This window comes from Notechis scutatus, chromosome 5 (genome assembly GCF_049901735.1).
Source record: "Notechis scutatus isolate UNSWTSFEM ecotype Mainland chromosome 5, rNotScu1.2, whole genome shotgun sequence".
Classification (NCBI taxonomy): domain Eukaryota; kingdom Metazoa; phylum Chordata; class Lepidosauria; order Squamata; family Elapidae; genus Notechis; species Notechis scutatus.
This window is the reverse complement of record NC_142013.1, coordinates 16,222,054-16,247,468: the sequence shown is the minus strand read 5'-3', so window position 1 is coordinate 16,247,468 and position 25,415 is coordinate 16,222,054. Positions and strand designations below refer to the sequence as shown.

Below are 25,415 nucleotides of genomic sequence, written 5' to 3'. Positions count from 1 at the left end.
TTCTTTTTGAAGAGCTTCAAGGCCTTCCAGAGCACCGGAACGGATTACTTTATCATGCGGTCATATGGCACCATACTGGAAGCAGCAGCAATATTTACATCTACCATAATGGAATTTGATGGATGGAAACATGGTCATCTCCCAAATCGCACCATGTGTCCAAGCAACCAAACAACCTGTTCTGCTTCACTAATTCAATCTATACATCCCTTTGGAAACCCTCCAAGACTGTGCAGACCAAGTTATATTTTACATTGTCCTCAGCTCCTCAATCCCTCTTGAGCCTCCTTCCTGACCAATCCTGTCAATGTTGCCTTGTTTGACTTTCTAAGATCAGATCTTCCTATCCTGGAAAGATCCAGCAACAGAGACTGGTGGAAAAATCCAATCAACCAGACTGATAGGATGAGAGATGAAATTAAATATTTTCAACATTGAGACTACTTTCTGAAAATCAAAGACCATAGTTAACCTTTTGGGGAGGCTGAGGCTACAAAGTAAAGGAAGCCACTCAACACATGCCAGCAGCACTGGGGATAAGTAGGTTATTTGTGTTTTAAGTATGTTAGGTCTATTTTAGGGTTTATACTACTCTTAGTCATATGAGGAATGCCAAAAGATGTTTCAGGATATACGGATTGCCTAATTTTAGACAACAGGAGGACAAAAGTAAACCACCAGTAAAATACTGCAATATTCAGGTAAGTAAGAATTTTTCTCAAATATATTTACAGCAATAAAAGTAACACAATGAAGAAAGAAACTGAACAAAATAATTAAAGGATTCATATGATGTTGAATAATAACTTTTTTTTCAACATACAAAAAATCTTCATGGTGGATAAATACATGCATCATTTAGAAAATATAATGCAAATCCAAAGAATCAATCATACCTGCAAATGACTTTGCCTTTTTATCAACTCTGTTTTTTTGCTGTTATGAATGGCAAGATATGTATGCAGGAAAGTCATGTATCTTCTGGGTGTAGCTCCATAAACTTTACATGAGTTGTGAATCGTCAAAAAGGACTTAATAAATTCCAAGTCACCTACATTACAAAGTTGTAAATGTATCAAGAATACACAAGAAAAGTAATGCGAAAGACAAAGCTGGTATTGAATAAACAAAATGGAATGATGATTCAAGTATAACCCATTATTTTTAAGATTTTTATCCTTTTGCAGGTTTCATTACCCATATAGCTATGTTCAACAGATACGATAAAAGCCAATTTGACTTCTCAAACATTTCCTGCAGAGTATCTGTAATATTATAAATAATATTTTGCTTATTTCTCAGAAGTAAATTTGGAATACATTTATGAAAAAAGGGGGATGTTACATTTACTTCATTGGTTTTATGCTTTTGTTAAAGAAAATGCACTAAAACTGTATTACAGAATAGAAACTTGCCAGAGTTCTTTTTTTTGTGCTCTTTTGATGTTTTAGCCACTTTTTCCTTTTCATCTGCTTCAGCAAATAACATCTCAGGTATCTAGAATGTAAAGTGTAAGCTAAGAACAAGCAGTACCATTAGAATTCCCCTAAAAATTGGCCAATGGCTTCACAGTTACCACTCTTCTTCAGCTTAAGAAACAATGCTGACTCATAAGGCTGACTTAGTTAAATTGTGCACATTGGAAAGATGGAACTCAACAAGGATGTAGAAATAGCTTTTTGCCAAGATTCAGCCGAAAGGAGATTATATACTTTCCCTACTTCAAGAGACAGTTTTCACAGATATGGAAAGGAGCTATGAATACTATGAAGACAGTAGCTGGAAATATCAGAAGTAAAAAGCCTGACACCAGACAGAACCACTATCAACATAGTGCCTTCAACATCCATGGCCAAGAAAAAGAGACAAAATACTACCATATAACAGCAAAAGAGACGAATGCAAAACGTAAAGCCTGGATCTGATATACTATAGAACCATAGGTAGATCTCATAGTAGCTGCCTTTCATTGTAAGAGTTCCAATCTCATCTTCAATGAAAGTGACTCATCTACTTGATTCTTGCCTTGAAACTTCCACTGCTAAACTCATGACTGTGCATTTGTGTTCCCAGAAAGAGATATATTGTTGTATCCAGGATAAAGCTCTGAAACTACCAATCTAGAGTTCTCTAAAACAAAAAACTGTTATTAGCTTCATAAATTATTGAAAGATACTCCAAGGATATGTCTCTAAGCATTTCAAATGTAAATTTCTACTTTAATCTAAATTAAATTTTAGGAGCAAATAATAAATATGTAAGGACAGAACTCAAAAAGAAAGTGTTATGGGTATGTCCTTATTTCAAGTTCTTGCACTTACCTTTTTCATACTGCTTTCAGACCAGCCTTCCATCCAGAGCACCTGACACTTTTTATGAAGTGCAGGATTACTTTCACAATTTATTGTGAAATTTAAATTAGTAGAATCCATAATCAGTACAACATGAAGATTCTGCTGAATTCCTAAAAAGTTACAAAAATAGTGTAACAAAACTAAATATGATATAAAATTATTCCCAGATAAAATTACTTGCAACTACTTCAAACAGAGCCCTAGGCCCTTAACAGTCTGATGTCTGATGTGACACAACATGTTAAATGCCAAGCAATGTGTAAAATGTTCTAAAAGAGATATGGTAAAGATTTTCTTCAAAGATTCTAGCCACAATGAAATTAATGTTAAAATTGTATTGCAAACTAAATATATTCAGTAAGAAAAATCCCATTAGAACCATTATCATTATTTATAATCACTTTTCACATTCAATTTGAATGTATCTTTTTTCACTATTTCTGTAATAGATCATATTACTATATGGACTAATTCACCTACTGTAAGTAAAATAGTTGAAAACTGGTCCCGTAAATCCATCCTGTGATGCCTGGTCTTTCAACGGGGATAGGAGTGGCTCTAATTCTTCTATTGTGTACAATCCAGAAACTTCACCTGTTTCAGATAGTTTTCACAATGTTTTATATGTGCCAAATTAAATCAATTTACTACTGTATCTTTGAACATTATATTTTGTAAGAAGTTAAGGGAAATGTTATTAATCTCAAAAACAATTAGATCCAAAGGAAAAAGAAATACTGTATAAACTAAATAAACATTATTATTACAATAATTTTCAGTATATATCATGTTTTCCATTTTTACCTTAGGTTCGTCACATTACAGGATATTATTTAATCTTTAAATTGTAGTGTGTGGAAAGGAAAGCTCAACTTTTGCAGAAGTTTGCTCTCATAACACTAAATTATGTTTTGACTTGCATTAGGAAAATGTTCATTCTCTTAATCTGATTTTGCAGCGCATGTTTCCAAATCTTAAAAATATTTACATGTAACAGAATATATAGTGTCTGATCACACAGTTAATGCAACACTAACAACACTGAGAAGTTGTGAATATCTTATACTCAATCTATTTATGCTTTCAAATAAACAATCCATGATCTACTGGCTCATCCTTTCATAGATATCTCCTTACCAGAGACCTCAAAGCCTTCAACAATGACAGAGCTTCTAATGTATTGCCTTCACTGGAAAATTTGGGATACCTTCAGACATATGTATCTGCCTTGAAATAGCCCATGTTCTGCTGTACAGCAGTCAAACATCAGCATAGGAAATATTTTATGACATTTTGTATTATGTTATAAACTGCTTTATGATGTTTATGTCACATAATGTTTTTTTTTAAATTGCCATATTTCAATCCCATGGGAATTATAGATCTCAGATTTTGGACACATTCTGTAAGTTAGACCATTTGAGGTAGCTTGGTTCAAAAATTGTCCTGTGATGCACCATTTGCTCAGTTAAGGAGTTTTAGTAGATAGACTACTCTCTATGGTAGAATTTTTCTGTGATCATTTGAGAGCAATGTGCTTATTTCTAAACTGTTATCTACTTTAGCAACAATATTATTGATGATCTAACTGTAGAATCAGACCCAGTGTAATTGATAACATATAATACATTTTATTTTCTACTACAGACCCAATGTCTAGTGAAATTTGAGCAATTATTACTTTAAACAATTTGTAGTGACTTTATTTACAAGCTATCAACCAATTACAGTTTTCTGACCTGATGATAATAAGCTGTTGATCATCTCAAGAAAAGTGGGCTGCACAAATTGATAGTCTTCCAATAATAGAACAACATGCTGAGCTTCAATTCCTGCAAGTTGCATGACCTGGAGAAAAAAACATTCTTTCTTTATAATCTGAGACTAAACTAGAAAAAGAATTCAGGTTTAATATTATATAATTCAAAACATCAATTTTGAGACATGTATAACAAAAAAATATCTCTGTATGGTCTACCCACTGAAACAAGAAGGACTTTAGGCAGTTTACAGATAAAAAGAAATGGAAGAAAATGCAAAATTAATTAAAATAGTAATCTAATACATTTTATTCAAATTAAAGCTAAAATTTAATAACTTTATTAAATATGGTACCACTGCTTTATTATAATTTTTTGAATATCCTCTGGAAGAGCCACTTTTTCACCTACTTCTAGAAGCCGTAAGTTTGGGGCGGAGGGTTCATCAGGGTGCAAGTTATTCCAAAGGAGGGACATACAAAGAATACCCACTGCTGAGACCCCTCCAGCCATAACTCCTGAAAAACAGTTTCATAGAATAGGAAAAAGAACTGATCCATGGGGCACAGCATCCTAGCATTTTTGGAGGACTCACACAATCATAATTCTTGTCTCTGGAACTATAACTTATCATTTCTCTTATAGTTTTTGAAAGCACTCCAGAAACATTTCATTCAGCTTCACTACTGACACTATTATTGGTGTATACCAGGGGTAGGGAAACTTGCCTCTTTTATCACTTATGGACTTCAACTCCCAGAATTCCTGAGTGAGCCATAAAAGGTTCCCCATCCCTGGCCTACTGGTTTTTCAGTTGTGGGGGAAATCAATTTTTGACTTGAATGGGATTGTTTAATATACAAATGTAGGACATGTACAGAACTTTAATTAAACAGTCCCATTCAAGTCAAAAATTGATTTCTATATGTCAAGCCATAGGTCCACTGCCTTCTCTCTGGGCCATGCAAGCTTGCCAACAAACTGCCAGAACCATGCGAGTAGGCCTCAATGTTATCACCATCCCAATGTCTGAACTGGACCTGATCTTCAAATACAGAAGGTAGGGTTTTCCCATTATGATTTATAACTGTTTTTTGACACAGCTATCCAACATTAGAGTACTTAATCAGCCAGCCAAGGAAGCAAGAGCACTGATCTAAAATTGGCAAGTTGTTTCTAATGAATGGCTAACTATTGGTGGTTGTTAAAATAGGCCACATGGAAGTGTGTGTTCATATTTCCAAAGCTAATTCTCAATCCTGGAATAAAGCACTCTGCCAGGATTGGGTCCCTCATAACCTGCTACTGCTAACTTTCTGCTGAGTGTGTGTGTGTGTGTGTGTTTAAAAATCTTTACAAAGAATGCCATATACCTAAGTATTGGAAACCAGAAGTCAAGTTCTTTAGCTATGCAATACGCTAAACAATACTCTAAACAATACTCTAAACAATAGCAGGCACTGTCATAGTAATTATGTCAAAGTGTCTAAGCTAATAATTACTATGACAAGTGCAATGTTTTAAATTTTAAGGGTAAAAGGTGACCTGGAGTGTGCAGGGCACAAGAAATGAGGGAATGGCATTCTGATGTTTCACCTTTTCAGTGTTGGCATCACTGAGATAAGTTGCCTTGAAAATTCTATTGCTCTTCAGAATCTATGGGCACTTATGGTGCAAAGCCATCTCAGGTTAGCTAATTTAAATGGATTATTATTTATATTGGCTTGTTCTTTTCTGAACATAAACTGTCTCAAGTCCTTTGTTAAAATGAGTGATGTATAAATAATTCACAGATAGCTAGATTCTCTAAGTACAGCGATGTATTTTCTCAGATAATGTGACTACTTTGCCAATTGCAGCTGTCAACCCTCCCTGGTAAATTGGACAGGTAACACAACTATATGAACTAATTCTTGTTGTAAGGCTATATTAACACGATCTTGCAAGTATGAAGGCACAAACCTCTCACTACCCCTTTTAAGTGCCTGATCAGCTAAAGTGAGTCCTTCCTAAGTTTCTTCCTCTATTAATCTATTAGGGGCTTCTCCCTCTTTTGTCTGATTGTTTCCCAGTTGGTATCTCTTCCCCTTGTCCCCCAAGGTTATTTACACATTCTATTACAGCAGCACAATCTCAGTGGGGGGAAACATGTTAATGGTTTGATGTGTTGCTCTTGCATGCTCAGGAGAATCTTTCCAAGTGCTGCACAGCCCTAATAATAATAACTTGGAGGTATTATTATGTTTGATCTTAAAAATATTTCATTGGGGTTTTGGCATTATTCATGCGTTTATTTTAATCATTTAAGCGTTGGAAGTTTATCTGATAAATTATAAATGAATTAAAATATCTTTAGGATAAATCATTTCACTAGGTGAAAATAGTGAAATAACATCATCATAAATCCTTCAGCTATAATTCTTACTACTTTATATGGTATCAGTCTGAAGCAAGACCAGCCATAGGGAGTAACAGATAATTTGAAAAAAATGCGAATTATTAACTTAGAATCTATTTCATTCTATTCCAAAATAAACATTTTGAATATTAAATAATTTAAAAGACCATTTAAAATTTTAACCTTAAAAATGTGATTCAATTAAATTCGGTTTGCATAGACATAGACACAGAAGTACACTTCCAATAACTGATACTACTGACATCCCTAAGGGCAGGGATGGGATTCTACCAGTTCGGCTGGCAGCGAACCAGTTCGCTTGGACGATCATGTGGGCCCGCCCACCTGCCCCTATGCTGTACTTACCTATATCCTCTCAGCTGATTCGCACAGAGAGCGGCTTACTCCCCAGTAGTTTTTCCGGAAAGCAGTTCACGCGCACACAGTGAAATGCATGATTACCAAACCGGTTGTTACACCAGCAGTATCCCACCACTGTCTAAGGGGCTGGAATCTTGTGCACTCTTTTATTTACTTCCTCAAGAGACAATCTTAAGTGATACAAATATTTTTTATAAAACTTACATGTTTCAAATCATTTTTGAACTGTTTCATTTCATAACCTCTGGAAATCTTGGGTGTAATCAGAACGGCCCCGTGCATGTGACTGACTAAAGATGTAATGGTTCGACGTCCCACTCCACTCTGCCCGGCTAACAGAAGTGAGCCTCCAGGAAAACTCAATACTCTATCAATTCTAGACACATAATCAAAGACTTCCGTGAAAAGTAAAATCTCTATTTCATGGTTATCTCGTCCATAATGAATAATACCCTAAGGAGGGAAGAAAAAAAAGGTTAGTCAATATACGAAAGTGAAATAATGAAATGAAGCAATATAGAACACTTTGGAAAATATTGTTCTTGGAACTGTATTTCTGTGAGGTATATAAAATGTTGAGAAAAATCTAATCAAAATGAAACATTATGAAAATCTTTCATGTCCTCTTTATTCATTTATCTTTTGCACCTCTGACGTACTGTTGTCTCTTGGCAACTGCCTGGATTGGTCCCTGCAGTTTTCATATCCTACAGCTCATTAATTCATTTTTCAAGAAAGTAAAATGAAGCAATGTAGAAATGATTGTGTTTTAAAATGTTTACATTTCTGCTTGGCTTGTTAAATCTTGAGACAAATTTATCCAAAAGGGAAAATTACCTAAATCTGTTCACATTCTATTGCTCATTAATTCATTCTTTTGACAATTCCAATAATCTTTATTCAGGAAGCAATTTTTAAAAAGCTAAAATATGGTAAAGTAATGAGGTTTGGTGGCTCAATATAAATGCTTTTAAAAAGGGGCATTGATTGCATTGCTATCTTAATGCTTGTGTTATTTCTGGTGCTCCCTTAGGGCTCTTCCACCCAGGCTGCTTATTCTGCCATGAAGACACTCCACTTACTGGACACTTTCTCCTAAAAGAGACTCTGTTTCATAGGCAGCCAATTGCTGAAGTAGGCTAAAGCTGTTGAGGGAGATATTGGCATGAAAATAGCATTTTTTTTCTGGGAAAATAGAAAAAGATCCCCCATCTGAACAATTCATGATTCACAGACGGGATGTATGCATGGATATAATCAAAGCTCACAATCTCCTTCACTACAATTGGCCTGACAGATCTGCTATGAGTTTGTTCCTTTTGGTCCAGTCCCTAAGTCCACTGTCTGTTCTGCACTGCTGTTTTAGCTGTTTTTAACTGGGTTACTGGACAGTTGTCTTAGAGAATACGCACCTCTGAACTTGATTACTTTGTTCTCTGCTTAACACATGCATCTGGAAAGTGTCATGTAAAGAACTAGCAGTAATGGAAAAGGGCAGCAAAAATAGCACTCCTGTATGCATCGCATCAGATGGCACGCATGTCAGAGGAACCAAGGCACTTCTGGTTTGAAAGGATTAGCCGGAACACCACTGGGAGACATCCCAATTGGGGGGGGGGGGTCCTTTCATGTCCCCGCCAGGAGATGGACCAAAGGACAGTAGCTCACCCTGACCCATGGCAGCACTTGGGTCTCAAACGCCAGCTTGTTGCTTGCCAAGCCAGCATCCTAACCACACAAGGCATCGTACTCTCCTGTATGCATATATTCTATATATTCCATGAATGTTCAAAGCCTCCTCATAGCAGTATAATCTTAATATTCAGAACATGACTTGTCATTCTGGAAAGTCACCCTTTGAAAAAATAATCCCCTTGTTTTGAAATATGCAGACAAATCTGAAAACCACTGAATTCCCAGTGATCAGAATTCTACTGAGTCTTATGTCCTATATCTGAAATAAAAACCTCTGAAAATGCCCTCTCCAAGTATATATGTGCTTATGTGCACATATGCGCATGTCTGTGTTTTAACATACCTTCCTAATAATATCTTTTAAGTCTGTTGGGTTAAGTTTGCCAAGTGGCCTCCCATGAGGTGGCAGGGTCTGTCCTGGAGCCATGATGGCTCCTAATTCATGGTGAGCTCCCCATGTCACATAAAAGGTATCTGTGTAAATACAGTGTAAGTGGAATTATTCTTCACATTCTGGAATAACCCTGATTGAAAAAGAAGAAAACAAGTCTACAGTATTTTATTTTACCTGTCATGTTGTCCAAAATATCAGATCCCCAATCTCCTTGAAATACTTTCATTAAAATATTATCAAATACATGAACTTCTTTAGCACCAACAATTTTGTCACGGAAAAGCCGTTTTGCTTCATATGCAACAATTTCCAAGACGGTATCTACCGATTGTGCAGATCCCGCTGTTAAGTACACATTAATAACATGCCATTATAAATTATAGTATTCAAATTCTGAAATTCTGTACTACAATTTAAAGTCATAAGCAAAAAAGGATTTCACATACCAAAAGACAACCATCAAAAGGCAGCAGAGGGGGGGAAAATCCAAGAATGAAATATCAGAGTCATTTTATTTTCAAGAATATACAGTTCCATTGACTTTTTTAATGAATAATTCATACAAAATCCAAGATAAATATATTTTTATTTAGGTCAGTGCTGGTTAATTATTTAAGAAAACTTGCCACTTAGTCTTTCAGTAAGCAGGAATGCAAAACAATTTAATATGAAGAACTACTGTATTCAGAATGGATTCAAGGTACATTTGTTGGTCATAAGATCAAAGCGGTTAAATCTATTACGTCTGCTCATCCCCAACTGATCCTGACAAACTGTTTAGAGCCCAAAATGACATTATGTTTAGGGAATGAAGAGGAATAAAAAAAATACTGCAAGTTATCATTAATCAAATTCGCTAATCTTTAATGCACTAGAGAAAGTTCATTATTATAACCACAAATGCTGATATTATGGAATAGATTAAAATTTTATTTATGATTAATAATTCTGTTTCCTGAAATCAAACATGACCACTGCTGCTTCCTATTGCAAAGACAGTACCAGTCATGAAATAGTGCAATAAGGAAATATTTATTAGATTTTTACTATTTTGTCTTCAGAAACTCAAAATGGCATACATGCTCTTATTTTCCACACAAAAGCAATCTTGTGAGGTAAGTTGGACTAAGAAAAGATAGAGTGGTCCAAAGTCACCCAGGGAGCATCCACACCTCCTGATGAAATATTAGAACTTGGTCTCCCTGATTCTAATCCAATAACCTTTACCATGATCCCATAATGCCTCTCAGAACGGGGGTACAACCATAGTTTGGACAGGTACAAACTATATGCAGGTGAACTCCCACTAATACTAGGAACCAGCAAATTGCAGTTCTGTAACAAACTGCAGTGAGACCAACATGAAGATACCCATGCTTCAATGTCAAGGAAAATCTGCAATTATGTCTTTGAGTCCTGGGATTTAACAAATGCATTAGCACTGGCATGATGACATCAATAAACAGCGAGCACTTCCACCCTCTCATGTCCCATTAAAAAATATTTTAAAAATACTATGTGCTATGTCAGCATGGGATACTGACTAATTATTGCAGGAAACAATGGACAGGAAGAAAAATTAAAAACTAGGTAAAAACAATAACATGAATTTTATAATGAAGGATGACCTCATTGACTGGATGAATGAAAAACCTACTGAAACATTTGATCACTTCTTGATCTTACCTCCAGCTTCCTTTGTAAGGGTCACTATAATATTCACAGATAACTTGACAAAGCTAATTAGAAATAAAAACTGGTGAAAATCATAATTAGGCGTTCTGACACGTCAATTAAGCCAGGGTTACTCACCTCCTGTTAAATCATATCTGAATAAACCTAGAACCCACTGAGTAAGAATACAGGGTGTAAAAAGGTAGTGGCTGTAGTCATCAACTGTGAATTTGGCTCGAACCTGGAAATACAGATGGTGTCAATTCTACAGTTTTAACCCTGCGATTATTTTTTACAACACATTGGGGTACTATTCTACATTTGTTCAAAACATTTTATGGACAAATTTCCATGTAAAACAATCACAGTCTCATGGGCCGGATACGTCACGTGCTGGCCACACCCACGCCCAATTTAGTGAAGGGGGACAAGTCATGATACATCACATGAAGCCATGACAACACAAGTTTGATACCCCTGGTCCAAAGATACCGAGTTTGATACCCCTGGTCTTTAGAATTTTACATTCATTATTGGAGACTTAGATTGGAAGCTCTCTGAAAAAGTTATAGAACACTGTTACACAAATTATGGCACAGATATTTGAATGTATTATTTTATCTAGGGAAAGCTATCCCAGGAAGTGTTACAGTGAGAAAGATATTTGTCCCCTAAATACTATACAATCTGGAAAAGAAAGTACCATCATCTTATATCCTCATAAAATCTCTCATACATGAGAAATAAATTATTAAGTACATGTTATATCAGAAAGCATATAAAAGGGAACTATGTGCTGCAGCTTTTGTCAATTAAATGCACTCATGAGTTAATTCTTTCTTGCACACAATTAGATACACTAGTTACACAATCTATTTTATAAGTCTTGATATAAATCAGTCTAATGTACAGTATTTTCCAACCTAAAACAAACACACTGTGTTTTAGAAATCCTACAGAAGCATTCTGGGTGGCTACGTTTGACAGATCGCAAAACGTGATTGGTCCAGATTTCAGGCAGAAGAAAATCTCAAGGGCTTCTTGGAGCAGGTATGACAAGGTTGGTATGCTTCACCCTTCATTCCCTTCCTCCACCACTGTGGTTTGCATAAGAAACATTCCACAATTAAACTGTAATTCAGGATTGGTAAAACAAAACTTTGATACAATCTGCAAACTATCATTTATTCTATAAAACACATCTAATATTTAAATGGTGAGGCAAATTGTTAAACAGTATATGTTTCATTGCTGAAGGGATGAGATCCTGAAGAAAGGAAGGAGAAATTTTTCAAACAAACAAATCACCTAAATCAGACATAAGGGCAAAAAAAATGTCCTTCAGGATTTTTACGAAGATTAGAATTAAGTATTCTATTGTTGTAATCATCAGCAGTCTTGATTTCTATTAATTTGCCATCATTTCTTAAAAAGAGATCTCCTGGCAAAATACATTTCGTCAATCAAATAAGTGTTAAGAAATAATTTCTTTTGTCTCTTGAATCTATTACTACTAATATATTACACAGAATCACCCTTTTAATTTACCTCTCTTTGCTTTCATAAGGTATTGTGTGTGTGTGTGTGTGTGTGTGTGTGTGTGTGTGTGTGTATATATATATATATATATATATATATATATATATATATATATATATATATATATATATATATATATATATATATATATTTAAATCAGATATTTTAATTTCTAAATGTTTAAAATAGCTGAGATACAAAATCTGACTTGTCCATCTCCTCCTTTTTACTTTTAACAAGAGAAACAAGTAATCATCCGGGAACACAACAAAACCACAACAAAGGATATCAATGTTACAAAATAGTTCATTTTAGGCCATACCTGCTCATATACTTGAACCATGGATCCCGCTAACTGGTATATTTTTGCTAATGATCCCCAAGCAGGATGATTTTTTAAATTCTTGTGTAAAACTGGTTCTAAGTATGCACTGTAAATTGTCTGTAGCTGATCTCTTTCTGGATAACTAAAAAAAATGAAAGTTAAAATTCAATTCCAATTTCACAGCTTATTAAAATCTAATTTGAAAAGTTAGGAGCAGAACAGTTGTTATCTGGCTGAGAAACAACGTCTGGAAAGTATTCTGTAACAAACCCTGGTGCCTGTATACCTGGCCAGATTTGGCCCGTCCCATATAAATTTTGAGGGAAAGAAATAAAGTAGGACCTCCCTCAACAAGAGACAATGGGCACTCATGATACAATAATTGTCTTCAGTTAGTTAGATTAGCTTATATGAGCTACTGATTCTACTGGCTTTTTATTCTCTGATTGCAAGACAAGGCTGGTTTCTCTAGGCATTTTCTTCCTTAAAACCTAAAAGTTGACAAATAACATTTTTTCCAAACTTGCTGAACTTTTTCAATTATACTTCTCATATTAAAATATACCCAGAAATAGATGCTGTACTTCCAGAGAGAAATGAAGTGCATTTAGATTAAGTACTGAAGTTACTCTTGAGATTGGAGAGAGAGAGAGAGAGAGATGTATAGATAGGTGTACATAGATGCTTACTCAATCGCACAAAGACGGACTATAGAAGTAAACCTGGAAGTAAGTTTATGTCTTCCCACTGTTCCTCCAGCAGACATAGATGCCACAATTTGGATGTTTTCCAACCCAACCCACTCAAGATTTTCATCATAAAATCCTTGATATGTAAGCACCTTGGAAATAAAACAACAAATATGAATAATGATAATGTTTAATATCTCTAAGATACACTATTTGGGTTATGCAAATAGCAATAGAATAATACACTATCAGCTATGACCATTATAGATCAGATTCCAAAAATAAAAAAGAACACAAAGGAAGATGCCAGAATGCAATTAATTAATCACAATTTATAAATGGTCCCAATCTAAGCATCAAAGAGTCATCCTGACATTGCGTCTGGATTCCAGCAAGGTAGCTAGTCAATGGATGTGATATACAAACAGAGATACCATCTGGAATAGCTCCTTTAACCTCTAATTCACTCCTCCATTCCTGAGCATGTATACAGCAACTCAGGAAATTAATTTTAAAAAGTTTACTATTCACTTTGATCAAATTCCAGTAAAGGACAAAGAGGAAATGAATACAAAAATAGGCAATGGGGTAATCCTGCTGAAAAGAATAATAATGCAGGCTGTTTGTCTTGCCAAATAGCAGTGGCAAAATGGGAGCCATGCCAGAGGTGAAAGTGATAAGAAATTAACTTATTAGGGTCAAAGCAGAGAGCCTGTTAATAATCAGCAATATTGCAGCAAGATGCAAGCTATTCCAGAGGTGAATAATATAATAAATTAACTTATTACTGTCAGAACTTTTTTAAAAAAATGGAAATATTACATGGACTTTTTGCTGAAAGAAGAAAAAAAATGAATTGATGATTTCTGGATTTGAAGATATAGATTAAACAAGGAGGTGAAGGAATCTACAAAATATTTAAGGAGGAAGCACAATACGATTGTCATATGTTGAAAAAATCAGAAGTCATTTATCTATTTCTTAACTTTAAAACTTCTTGAAATTTTTTTTTGTTTTTCTTTCTTTTTTCTCTCTTTCTTATTCAATTAGATTATTAAAACTTTTAATAAATATAAATTTAAAACTTATGAAGGTTAGAGCAGAAGGATTGTTAATTTGGGTTTGCATTTGTTCAGCAAGCAGTGCACTGGGAAAAAGGCTACACAGGAAGAGTTGTCTTATATAAGTAATTTCTCTGCATTAAGAAAGAGGGAAAAATCCCTTAAATCAGTCATTTAAAATAAATAATAATATTAAAGTTAGGGTTAGAGTTAGTGCACTGAAAAAGGTGACTTAGGTCTATTCCTCACACCTACAACAGTTGTGGTGTCTTTGTAGTCATGTGATCAAAATTCAGACACTTGGCAACCAGCATGTGTTGACAATAGTTGTAGGGGGCTTCCATCCGTCAATGGGAGAAGCCAGATTTGCTTAATAACCACATGGTTCACTTAATGATTGTGATGATTCACTTAATGACCACAGCAAAAAGCCATAAAATCAGCCACTACTCACTTAATGACTGGATTCTTTAGTAATGAAGGCTCTGGTCCCAATTGTGGTTGCAAGTCCATGACTACCTATATAATTCTTGTCATACTATAAATCTAACATTTAATATCAGAAATATGGAAAATATCTAAGGGGACAATTAACTAAACTTATTTTTAAAAAGTTATCTTCCACAAACAACAAACTATTTATCAACAAAATAAAACACAGAGTTTTAATGGTAAGGAACATGCCAGATGAAACTTTGTAATTTGGGGGGAAAGCATTTATACAAATGTTAACAGATACAAAATTCAGTTCCAATTCCATACAACTATTAAAAAAATGAAGAACCTTATTCTACTCACCTGCTGTAGGAAAGCCACCAATGTGCTTGTTCCCCATTTGTCAGGCTTAGGCAAATTTATATCTTTCAGATATAAAACCAGTCTTTCACAATCCTTTGGCCTATATACTCGTCCAGTATTAGTGCTAATTACTAAACATGTCTGACTTAATTTCTGCAGAAGATGCCGAGATGTCGTCTGTGCACTGCAATGAACTGTAGCAATCTGAGTAGACCGAAGCTGGGAAAAGGCATAACGGAGGAGCATTCTATAAAAATGCAAAAAAAAACAACTTTAAAATATTTACAGAAATCATATAAAGTATGCCTCAGACTTTTTAACTCTATGCAAGCAATATAAAATCTAGTATTTGTGAATATGTATTTCTCTCCCCCACCAAAAATGGAACATGTATTTCTATCCAAAAAAGAAATGAAATAAAATTGTCAAAAATGTATATTATTCCTTTATATATATATTTATATTTATCTGAGAGATGCTTCACTCTATGTAGTTACCCAAAATGAAGAGGCAATTGTGGTTCTAAAACATAGTTGCTGCTTTATTGCTTTTGCTTTATTGCTTTGAATTAATTGCTCTTTCACTTAACTCCTTTTCGGAATTTTTCTCTTGTCCAATTAGTTCACTGCTAGACTAAATACCACCATTTTTTTTCTTTACCATCCTATATATTATTGATTTTAAACACAACTCAGATACAGAGTTTATTGTGTGACTTTGAGCCGGGCATAATTTCACACTCCAATGTACTCTATAACATTAATTAGGTAAAGTTTATTACTGGTAGAGATCCATTTCATAAATTGAATAAGCATATCTCATATGCAAAGTTGTGTTTATAAAAATAGAATGAAGACTTATGCATCCAGAGGAAAGGTAAGATATCATGATTACAGCCCAGTAATTTTAAGCTTATGGCAGAGAAAGTGAAGAGGAACTAAAGAGCCTCTTGATGCAGATGAAGGAGAGTGCAAAAATTGGCTTGAAACTCAACATTAAGAAAACTAAGATCATGGCATCTGGCCCTCTCAATTCCTGGCAAATAGATGGGGAAGAAATGGATGTAGTGACAGATTTTATTTTCCTGGGCTCCAAGATCACCACAGATGGGGACTACAACCAAGAAATTAAAAGACGCTTGCTCCTGGAGAGGAAAGCTATGGCAAATCTAGACAGCATACTAAAAAGCAGAGACATTACCCTGCCAACAAAAGTGTGTATAGTCAAGGCTATGGTTTTCCCAGTTGCAATGTATGGCTGTGAAAGTTGGATCATAAGGAAGTCTGAGCATCAAAGAACTGAAGCCTTTGAGCTATGGTGCTAGAGAAGACTCCTGCTAGTCCCTTGGACTGCAAGGCGATCAAACCAGTCAGTCCTACAGGAGATCCACCCTGACTGTTTTTTAGAAGGCTAGATCCTGAAGATGAAACTCAAATACTTTGGCCACCTCATGAGAAGGAAGGACTCCCTGGAGAAGAGCATAACGCTGAGAAAGATTGAGGGCAATAGAAGGGGATAACAGAGAATGAGGTGACTTGATGGAGTCACTGAAGTAGTCAGTGTGAGCTTAAATGGATTCTGGCGGATGATAGAGGACAGGAAGGCTTGGAGGAACATTGTCCATGGGATCGCGATGGATTGGACATGACTTTGCTACTAACAACAACAACAAATTTTAAGCTATAGAATAAACTCATGGCAGAAACTTGAATTTCAAAGAGCACTTCCACCAATATAATTTTTAACAGCACCACAACAGTATTTTAAATAATTTGAAAGTGCAAATTCTTACCCTTTACCACATCCTTCAGGTCCAACAAGAAGAAATGGTTGCTTGCTATCAAAACCTAACCAAGGCTTAAAATAATCTAAACCTCTTTGCATATCAGGCGTTTGAATTACTGGAAGCGTTTGAGTATTGCTGAAATCATCCGCCGTCAGGTTTTCAGGCTTTTTCAGTTGGTAGGACACAAGCTGTTGACTATTAGGATCAAAGAAGGTATCCATTGGTTTGTTGGGGTTTGGAGGGGATTCTCGGGTCCAAGAAAAAACCTAAACACATATTTTTATAAGACTAAAATTAAAACGTTTTTCAAATAAGTGTCCCTATTATGTGAATTATTTTTCAAATAAGCAAAGATAAAATATAACATCCAGAGTATATACTATAAGTTAAATGCTAGGAAGAAAAAATAAATTTGACTATTAACTTGGTCTATTCACTTTGGATCAACAGAAGTATAATTTATTTATTAGTTTCAACTACTGGATTCTCCAGTCTTTAGCAGACTTTAATATTCCTATCTGGTAAATTGGCTTCTCCACTGCTGGTGGTCTCATCTGACCAAAATCTCTGTAATGTCCCATATTTCTGCCTTTAATTAAAATAAAATGCACTACCTAAAGAAAAACTCTATTTTTAACCTAAGCACAAAAAGATTGTTTTCAGTTTATGAAAACCATTTTTCCCAAAATATCTTGCTGATACTGGATTTGAAAAGATAAAAGGTACATTACATCTACAGTACAGACTGCATATGAAAATCTTCACTGACGACTTCATTAGTATTTCACTGATTGGGAATTATAACAAAGAAAAACGAACTTACTTGAAGTCACCAGGCAGAGAAACCTGATTTGTCTAAAAGTTACTATGTATTAATACATTTTCCCATTACAGTTTGAAAGAACCCCTACTTAATTTGATACTTAGATTGGACAGTTGTATATATTATAATTGAATGCTAATGCAATTTCTTACAAAAAGATCCTTTCTCTAGCTAATGATTAAAAATGCTAATGATCTGCTCTCTTGTATCAATAATTACCTCCTTGGTAAACTCCTGTCGTGATTTCATGTTGAGATTTCCCCCAAGTCCTCTTATCAGGCTTATTATAAACTGTCCACGTTCAGTGCATCCATGAAGATGGGACAACCCATTCATCACAGTTCCAACCAAACTTGTTTCTATCACATAGTCGTTCTGTAAAATATGAAATACAGTAAGTATTCCAATAGGAGGATTTTAACGGAGATTTTTTAGCAGAAATAAAATACAAACTTTTATTTTGATTATTTATTATCATTATTATAATAATTATTCTAATAGTGATCTTAAGAACATATATACTATTTCTGCTATTTCAAAATGTTTCTTTTGATATATGCCTAACAGCTATACAGTGGTACCTTGGTACTCATTGTTAATTTGTTCCGGAATACGTGACGAATACTAAAACCAATGAGTACTGAGAAAATCACGTGACTTAACACATGACCTACTATTTCAACCAGAAGAAATAGTGAGTCATGAGGCAACCGATGTGAGCAGGTTCTTCCTTGTGGTTGACTACTGGGAGAAAGACAAGGGCCGGAACAAGATTTCTGATTCAAAACACGTTGAATACCGAATTCAATGAGTTTTGAAGCATTCGAGTACCGAACTATGAATTTATTCCCTCAGTAAGGGAAAAATAAATTATAAGTAAGGTATTCCCTCAGCAAGACCCAATCCTGCTTAGTTTCTGAACACAGACAAGGTGGCCACCTGCTGATAATAAAGCGTAATTAATAAGCTGGCATTTCACAGGTACAGATAAACTATTACGAAGAAATCTAGTTCAGTTAGGAAAAAAAATAGTCGTAGAACATATTAATACAAATGACAGAAAATGTATAATTCACCTGCTTTAGCACCCAATTTAAAGCTTTCTCAAAATAATCTGCAATCCAGTTTTCAAGGTTGTGTCTGCATTCTTCAGGTTGGTTTCTTAACCAGGATCTGATCAGTGAATTAAGATCAGTATCTTCATCGCTAGAATGATATACTTCAATTAAGCGACACATTTTGAACAATTGGGATATAAATATTTTGTAGTAAATAGCTCTCATTCATAAGTATTACAACAAAATTAAATATACAGCTACTGAGAAGAATATTCAATAAAGCTTATTCCCAGATAACACAGTCAGCAAACAAATAAACAAGAAATAAATAGAAAATATATCCAAAAAATAAAACGATCCAAATGAGCAAAGTAAAATGAAAAAGGAATAGAATATCCACAGCACTTCTACCCTGGCTTCTCTTCCTACTGTATCCTTTTTCCCAGTCTTTTAGATATTTTTCCTGGAAATCTACTTCTATAGGAAATGTCAAGCAATAGACTAATATAATAAATTGGTCTTTACAATTTGTTCAGATGTCATAGTTCGTTGAGTTAAATATGTTTAAACATATAGACACTATTTCAATGACTATAAAGTAGTGGTTAAAGATTCTACTGCTTATCTTTTTCAAATATCTAGGAAGACCAAATAAGGCTGATAGGCCTCCTAATTTAATAAACTTAAATTTGGTAATTTAATAACAGCTTTATTTTTAGAAGTTTGGCAGCATCCAATACACCTTTTGGCAAGTCAGCTAAGTTGGAAATGTTATTTTGGCTGCTAACTCTGTTTGGAAAGTCATTATAGTTTGTATATTGAGCCCTGGTGGTACAGTATTTAGAATGCAGTATTGCAGGGAAACTCTGCCCATAGCCTGGAGTTCGATCCTGACAAGAGCTCAAGGTTGATTCAACCTTCCATCCTTCCATTCCGAGGTCTGTAAAATGAGGAGCCAGATTGTTGGGGGCAATACGCTGACATTTTAAACTGTTCAGAAAGTGTCAAAAAGAACTATGGAACAGTATATAAGTACTATTTCTATACGTAATTAATTGTTATTATTTTTAATTGTTTTGTTGATTGTATTATATTTTGAATTGTTGTATGCTGTTCAGAATCTATATGGGTTGAGGTATTTTATAAATATTTTAAAGGAAAAAATAAAAACAAATAAGAACCCAATTTCAATAGTATGGTAATTGTAACAAAGTTTTATGTTAAATTATTTCAAATTACCTAAGGAAAATCATTCCCATGCGAGATATTGTGGCAGGAGAAGCACAGCTCAAGTCATGAGTTTCAAAAAGAAAGTTAACATTCGGACCAAACTGAATTCTTTCTCCACTAGGCATAGTAAGTAGTCGATTATCATCAAGGACAGAATTCAGAGATTCAATCCATTCAGGGTCTATGTCTCCATCACAGATTATCCATGAAGTAACATCTGTTTACAAAGCATAATAAAAACATTTTAAGTTTATTGAAATTGCTAGCAGTCTTTCAAATGAATTCAAATTCTCTTTACTCTCATGGAATGTACATGAGTAAGAAGGGAATAATATCTGTTTCTTACAATGATTTTTTAATTTATGTGAATGAAACTCATTGAATAAATAGTACATAAAATCAGATTGCTGTATTCTACACAAATACCTAAAATTCAAATACATTTTATTGGTCATTAGGTTTTACTTCGTTAACCAAGTACAATGAGATGATTTATTGCTCTTTTATAATGTAACAGTAGTAATTTAATAAACAGTGGTATTATTAGGAGTTTTAATCTGCTAACTTAGTGAAAATAAATGTGTTATTATTATAAAGACAGAAAGTGTGCATATGCTGCAACAATTAGCTTGGCATTTTTTATTGCTATATATATGACCAAACTAAACCTAAAGCTATGCATGTTCAACTTGGGGGGAAAGTTTAATTAAAGCTATTTCTGCATACATTCACACATAAACAAAAAGCAAGAGTCCTTCTTAAATAAAATGTAATACCTGCAAATTTAAGAAAAATACCTGGAGGTTCTCGTACTACTTGCCGAGCACTATTTGTAAGCACTCCATCTGACCACTCTCTTGTGTCCATATCAATATGGCCGAGTAACTGATGGCGGGGCATAGCTTTAGGGTTCATGGTATATTGCTTCACTATTTTGCCAACCTTTCCAAGAGCTGCTCTTAAGGTCCGCCAAAGGGTTGATTTGCCTGCACCACTTGGGCCTACAATAACCACACCCATTCTTTGACGGAGTTGTTCGTACAATTCCAAAGCCTTCTTTATCTTCACCAAAAATAAAAAAGATAATACATGTTTATATTTCCCCATCATTAACCACAGTCCAAAGCTATTTTTTGAATTTCATTTATTATGAAAGAAAATTACCTAATAAATAAATAGATTTTTATGTCTGCTCAACAGAGTGATTCTAGATGGCATATAAAAATCAAATATGCCTATGCTAATTTGAAAAGGGGCGGGAGGGAGGGAGAGAAGGAAGGAAGGAAGACCAATTATCAGCATAAAATGGAAATTTTATTGGGATTCTACTCTAGACCCAAAGGCATGGGGAAAGATAGGGAGGGTTGGGACCAAGATATACGGGGGGGGAGGGGGGGGGCAGATTATTACTAAAAGTAATAGCCGCCATTAAGAAAATATATGAAATTACTGCTTAGGGAATCCTAACTACCACTTTTAAGTCAAATGTGTTTTTATTCTACATATAACCATTCAAAAGTATGACTTTGCCTTCAAATTTGCAGACATGAGTGTCATAACAATTAAGAGGATATAGTAAGGTACAGTAAGCAAAGGTTTGTGGCTAAATAAATGGATGGGAGTTTATCCCACTGGATGGGAGGATGGATACAGGCTTCCAAAAAGACAGGTTGAAGTCACAGATTTTATATATATATAAATGAAAGTAAAGGAATTACTGTTGTCTAGACAGAACTCAATATTTACCTGGGCAGATATGATTTCCAGATTGGCCTCCTCAAAGGTTTTTTGCAAAGCACTATTTAATTCAGCATAATCTACATCACTAAAGTCAACACCAGGAAAGACATCTTTAACCAGTGCATCAAATCGTGCACAATCTGCAAAGGTAAGCTTTGACATGGTGTTAAGACGCAAAGCTTGAACCACAATGTGGCTTTCATTAACTGTTTGGAAACAAAAGAAACATAAGACTATTTATTTTTGCTTGAAGCTGCAGTATAAGCAAACTAGTTTAGAACTCCCACAGAAATGCATATCTTTCAAGTAACAGACTTTTAATGCTGTAAGTTTTAGCAATAGCACTTAGACTTATATACCGCTTCATAGTGCCTTATAGCAAGCTCTGTTTTACAGTCAGCATATTGCTCCCAACAGTCTGGGTCCTCATTTTACTAACCTCAGAAGGATGGAAGGCTGCATCAACCTTGAACCGGTGAGGATCAAACTGCTGTCAATTCAGTGAACTTTTAATAAGGATATTATACAAATAAAAATAACATGGTCAGATTGCAAATATTAGGGAGGAAAATCATAGAATAATGTTCTTTACCTTTCTTTTTAATTCCATTCTTTTTCAGCTGTCGAAGAAGATTTCCACATCCCCTCAGAACAGTCTTTAATGCTCGCAAGCCCCAATCATAGTGCTGCTGAGGAGTCAAGAGCTCTCTGGTGAAAAAAAAAAGAATTATAATATTTTTCTTATTACTAATAATGTTTGTCCTTGTTGAAAAGAATACTCACACATGGAAGGATTTTGATTCATGGGGGAGGAAAAACTGGTTTAAAAGGCTAACAGGTTTTCATAGACAGGGTGAATGAGGAAATAGCATTCATCCATCACAGCCACCTTTCTATCATATTCTTGCAGAAAAGGGCCAAGGTCTTTGAGGAAAGGGTTCACATTCTATAAGCTATTTCTAGAACTACAATGGTAAGAAAATGGATGGTTTAATGGAACTTCCTATTCTTTGTGTATTGCACACAGCAGCTGGGCATTTAGCCACAGGGAAACATCAAATTATGAGAAACTATGTGAAAATTATTTTGCTGAAATGTTGAAGAATGCACTTAGTTTAACAAAATATTATAAAAATAAGTCATATATTGGTCATATATTGGTATGACCTCAATGTGACTAAAGTGATGAAAAAGCAATATTGTGATATTTGGATAAGGAGACATATTTGAGATCTTTACTCTGTCATGAAAAATTTCAGAGGAAGAGATTATTTGCTGAAAGCTTGATGCTATCAGAGTTAGTGGAAGAAGAATTCAAGAAAGGGTTTTTAAGGATTGACTAAATATAACTTAGTTGTTAAATTTCAGATTGGGAAGCCTGTCTAGACCATATTCCCCCCTAAGATTTTTTTTACTTGAAAAATAATTGTTATTTTTTCTTCATTTGTGGGGATATTGACATCAACTTTAAAATCATTCACATTCTTTTGTTGCTCAACCAAATTTCAGAGTACAAGTAAAAAAGTATCAGAATCTATAATCTATTTTTAATTTAATAAAGCCCTACCTGATTTGAATCAAAATTTCCAAATGCCTTTCAGCCAGAGAAAAATATCATTATATTTCTCCTTTTACAGATATTAAAAGTATATTATACATACTTTACTGTTTCCATTGATTACAAAATTTTGATCACATTTTCATCTATTCTACATTATAAAACAGCACTAGTACTGATGATGTTACCATACCTAGTTAGGGTAATGAAACATCTGCAAGAAAACTAGCAAGCTCAGAGAGCACCATTTCAACCCTGAGCTACAAATATTATCCATTATTGGTAAAACAGCATTAGATATTATTTTCCATAAATTACACATTACACATATATCTGCATATTATGCTATCATGATAATGGCTTATGTTTTCATAATAAAATCCCCTGATTCTGCATGTCAACAATTTTCAGTCACTCAGATGCAATGGCTTAAAACTGGCAAAGCTTGCTAAAGATCATCAAAATACTTTCATGACTGACATCTGAACTGGTTGAACCTAGTTCAAATGTCATGTAGTCAGCTATATTATATCAAAATAATGTATCAAAAATGTTAGTGTATTATAGGGCCTAAATTTTATGATATTCAAGAAAAATAAAGCCCTTTTACTGAAATACTGAAGAGCATCCAAACAGAGTAAAGAGTCAAAATGCTTATTCCCCAAAGACAAAGATGAAAGAACAAAAAGAGGAGGTGGAGGTAATAAAATGCCTGGGGATAGGGAAATGAAAAAAAAAATCCCCAAATGCTTACCTTGCTAAATTGAAAATATCCACCAGTTTTCTTCCCAGAGGTTTAGCATCTTTAAAGCCTTCCGAATATAATATCACTTCTGCAATTAGCTCATTATCAGGACGAGTCATAGCAACTGGTCTAAAAAGCTGTTTAAGATTGTCAGGCAATTTCTGCCTGCCTCCATAGCCTTTCCCAGCAGGATTCATGGTGATAAAAATTCCAGAATTATGATCCATTTTTACCTGATATTTAAACATGCAAACATCTTCAGTAAAAACTCAATGACCTATATAAACCATTAAATAGGAACTTAACAATCTATATAGACACCAAAGCATGCTGTATATTTTATATAGAATTAAAAACATTTGAAAGACATTCAAATGGCTGACATATTTCCATACATTCTCACTGATCATTTTGCTTGCATGACAAGAGATACAGAGCACTTCAATGTTGTCATTTCTTGGCTTTGTCTTGTAAGGTATCAGTTCTAACTCAATTCAAATTCTAAGGGACAACTGTTTTGATCTAAAGAGACTAATGCAACAGACTTAAAACCGTTAAATTACTCGATGTAACTCTTCAAATTTGCCTTTCCACAAAATTTATTTTTTAAAATCCAATCAAGTAAAATTTCTGGAATTGTAAATTATCTGAAGATAGAACAGATGTTCAACACTTTTTATTTTATTTTAAGGCACAGGATCCAATGTTTAAATGAAACTAATTCCTTCACACATGAAACTAAGACAGATGTTTATTAATTATTATGGATGTCCCTAATTTAGAAGGTATTCAACCTATTCCTGAAAGTCATCCCATCCCATATTCATGTTCAGTTCCCTCTGTCTGACTATAGCTTGATTGCTTTCTCTTGGACCTGTTTAAGACCTTGCCCTCTAAGGTTTTGGATGAGATAAATTATTTGGGTTGAACTTCTGATTCATTCACTCTGAACCATAAGTTTCCTAATTGCTGAAGTTGCAGCAAAAGTAAGTTAAGCAAGGAGGTAAATATTGTACAAGAGTTTAAGATTGGTACCTCTTTTCCAAGTAATTCACAAACGGGTTGATGTTTTTTCAAAGCATGTTGAATTGTCTGAATCTGCATAGATACAGCAGAGAGTACCGCTTCTTCCAGACGATTAAACTCATCAAAACAGCCCCAGGCTCCACATTTCACCAAACCAACAAAGATACGCCCCATTGATTTCACATCAATGCCCTTAAAATAAACAAGGAATGCTACTTCAGCTACCTGATATATCATATTCCTTTTCCTAAGTAAAAATAGTGTAATGAAGTTTTAAACTTTGTAACAAAAGTATCAATGCTTTGGGGAGGCTAAACACAGCTGATTTGATCATTTCAGGGAGCGAACTTTTGAATTTGCGGTTTCTGCCCTTTTTTGTTA

At 34.5% G+C, this 25,415-nt stretch overlaps 1 protein-coding gene across 2 annotated transcripts in view; it reads right to left on the bottom strand.

The window, feature by feature from the left end:
- Nucleotides 1–25,415, bottom strand: part of DYNC2H1 (dynein cytoplasmic 2 heavy chain 1) — a 146,190-nt gene that overhangs the window by 84,474 nt on the left and 36,301 nt on the right. The window contains exons 34-54 of one of the 2 annotated variants that reach the window (XM_087966204.1): nt 25,044–25,226; nt 24,018–24,241; nt 22,298–22,413; nt 21,712–21,911; nt 20,763–21,027; nt 19,975–20,182; nt 18,754–18,883; nt 17,897–18,052; nt 16,861–17,120; nt 15,069–15,315; nt 13,210–13,361; nt 12,518–12,662; nt 10,795–10,897; nt 9,157–9,324; nt 8,932–9,062; nt 7,098–7,346; nt 4,094–4,202; nt 2,835–2,948; nt 2,322–2,464; nt 1,416–1,497; nt 897–1,051 (exon numbers count right to left, since the gene is read on the bottom strand). In XM_087966204.1, the coding sequence (XP_087822330.1) occupies nt 897–1,051; nt 1,416–1,497; nt 2,322–2,464; nt 2,835–2,948; nt 4,094–4,202; nt 7,098–7,346; nt 8,932–9,062; nt 9,157–9,324; nt 10,795–10,897; nt 12,518–12,662; nt 13,210–13,361; nt 15,069–15,315; nt 16,861–17,120; nt 17,897–18,052; nt 18,754–18,883; nt 19,975–20,182; nt 20,763–21,027; nt 21,712–21,911; nt 22,298–22,413; nt 24,018–24,241; nt 25,044–25,226 (3,540 nt within the window). The remainder of the gene's footprint in view (nt 1–896; nt 1,052–1,415; nt 1,498–2,321; nt 2,465–2,834; nt 2,949–4,093; nt 4,203–7,097; nt 7,347–8,931; nt 9,063–9,156; nt 9,325–10,794; nt 10,898–12,517; nt 12,663–13,209; nt 13,362–15,068; nt 15,316–16,860; nt 17,121–17,896; nt 18,053–18,753; nt 18,884–19,974; nt 20,183–20,762; nt 21,028–21,711; nt 21,912–22,297; nt 22,414–24,017; nt 24,242–25,043; nt 25,227–25,415) is intronic. The other variant, XM_087966205.1, reaches the window with a different exon arrangement.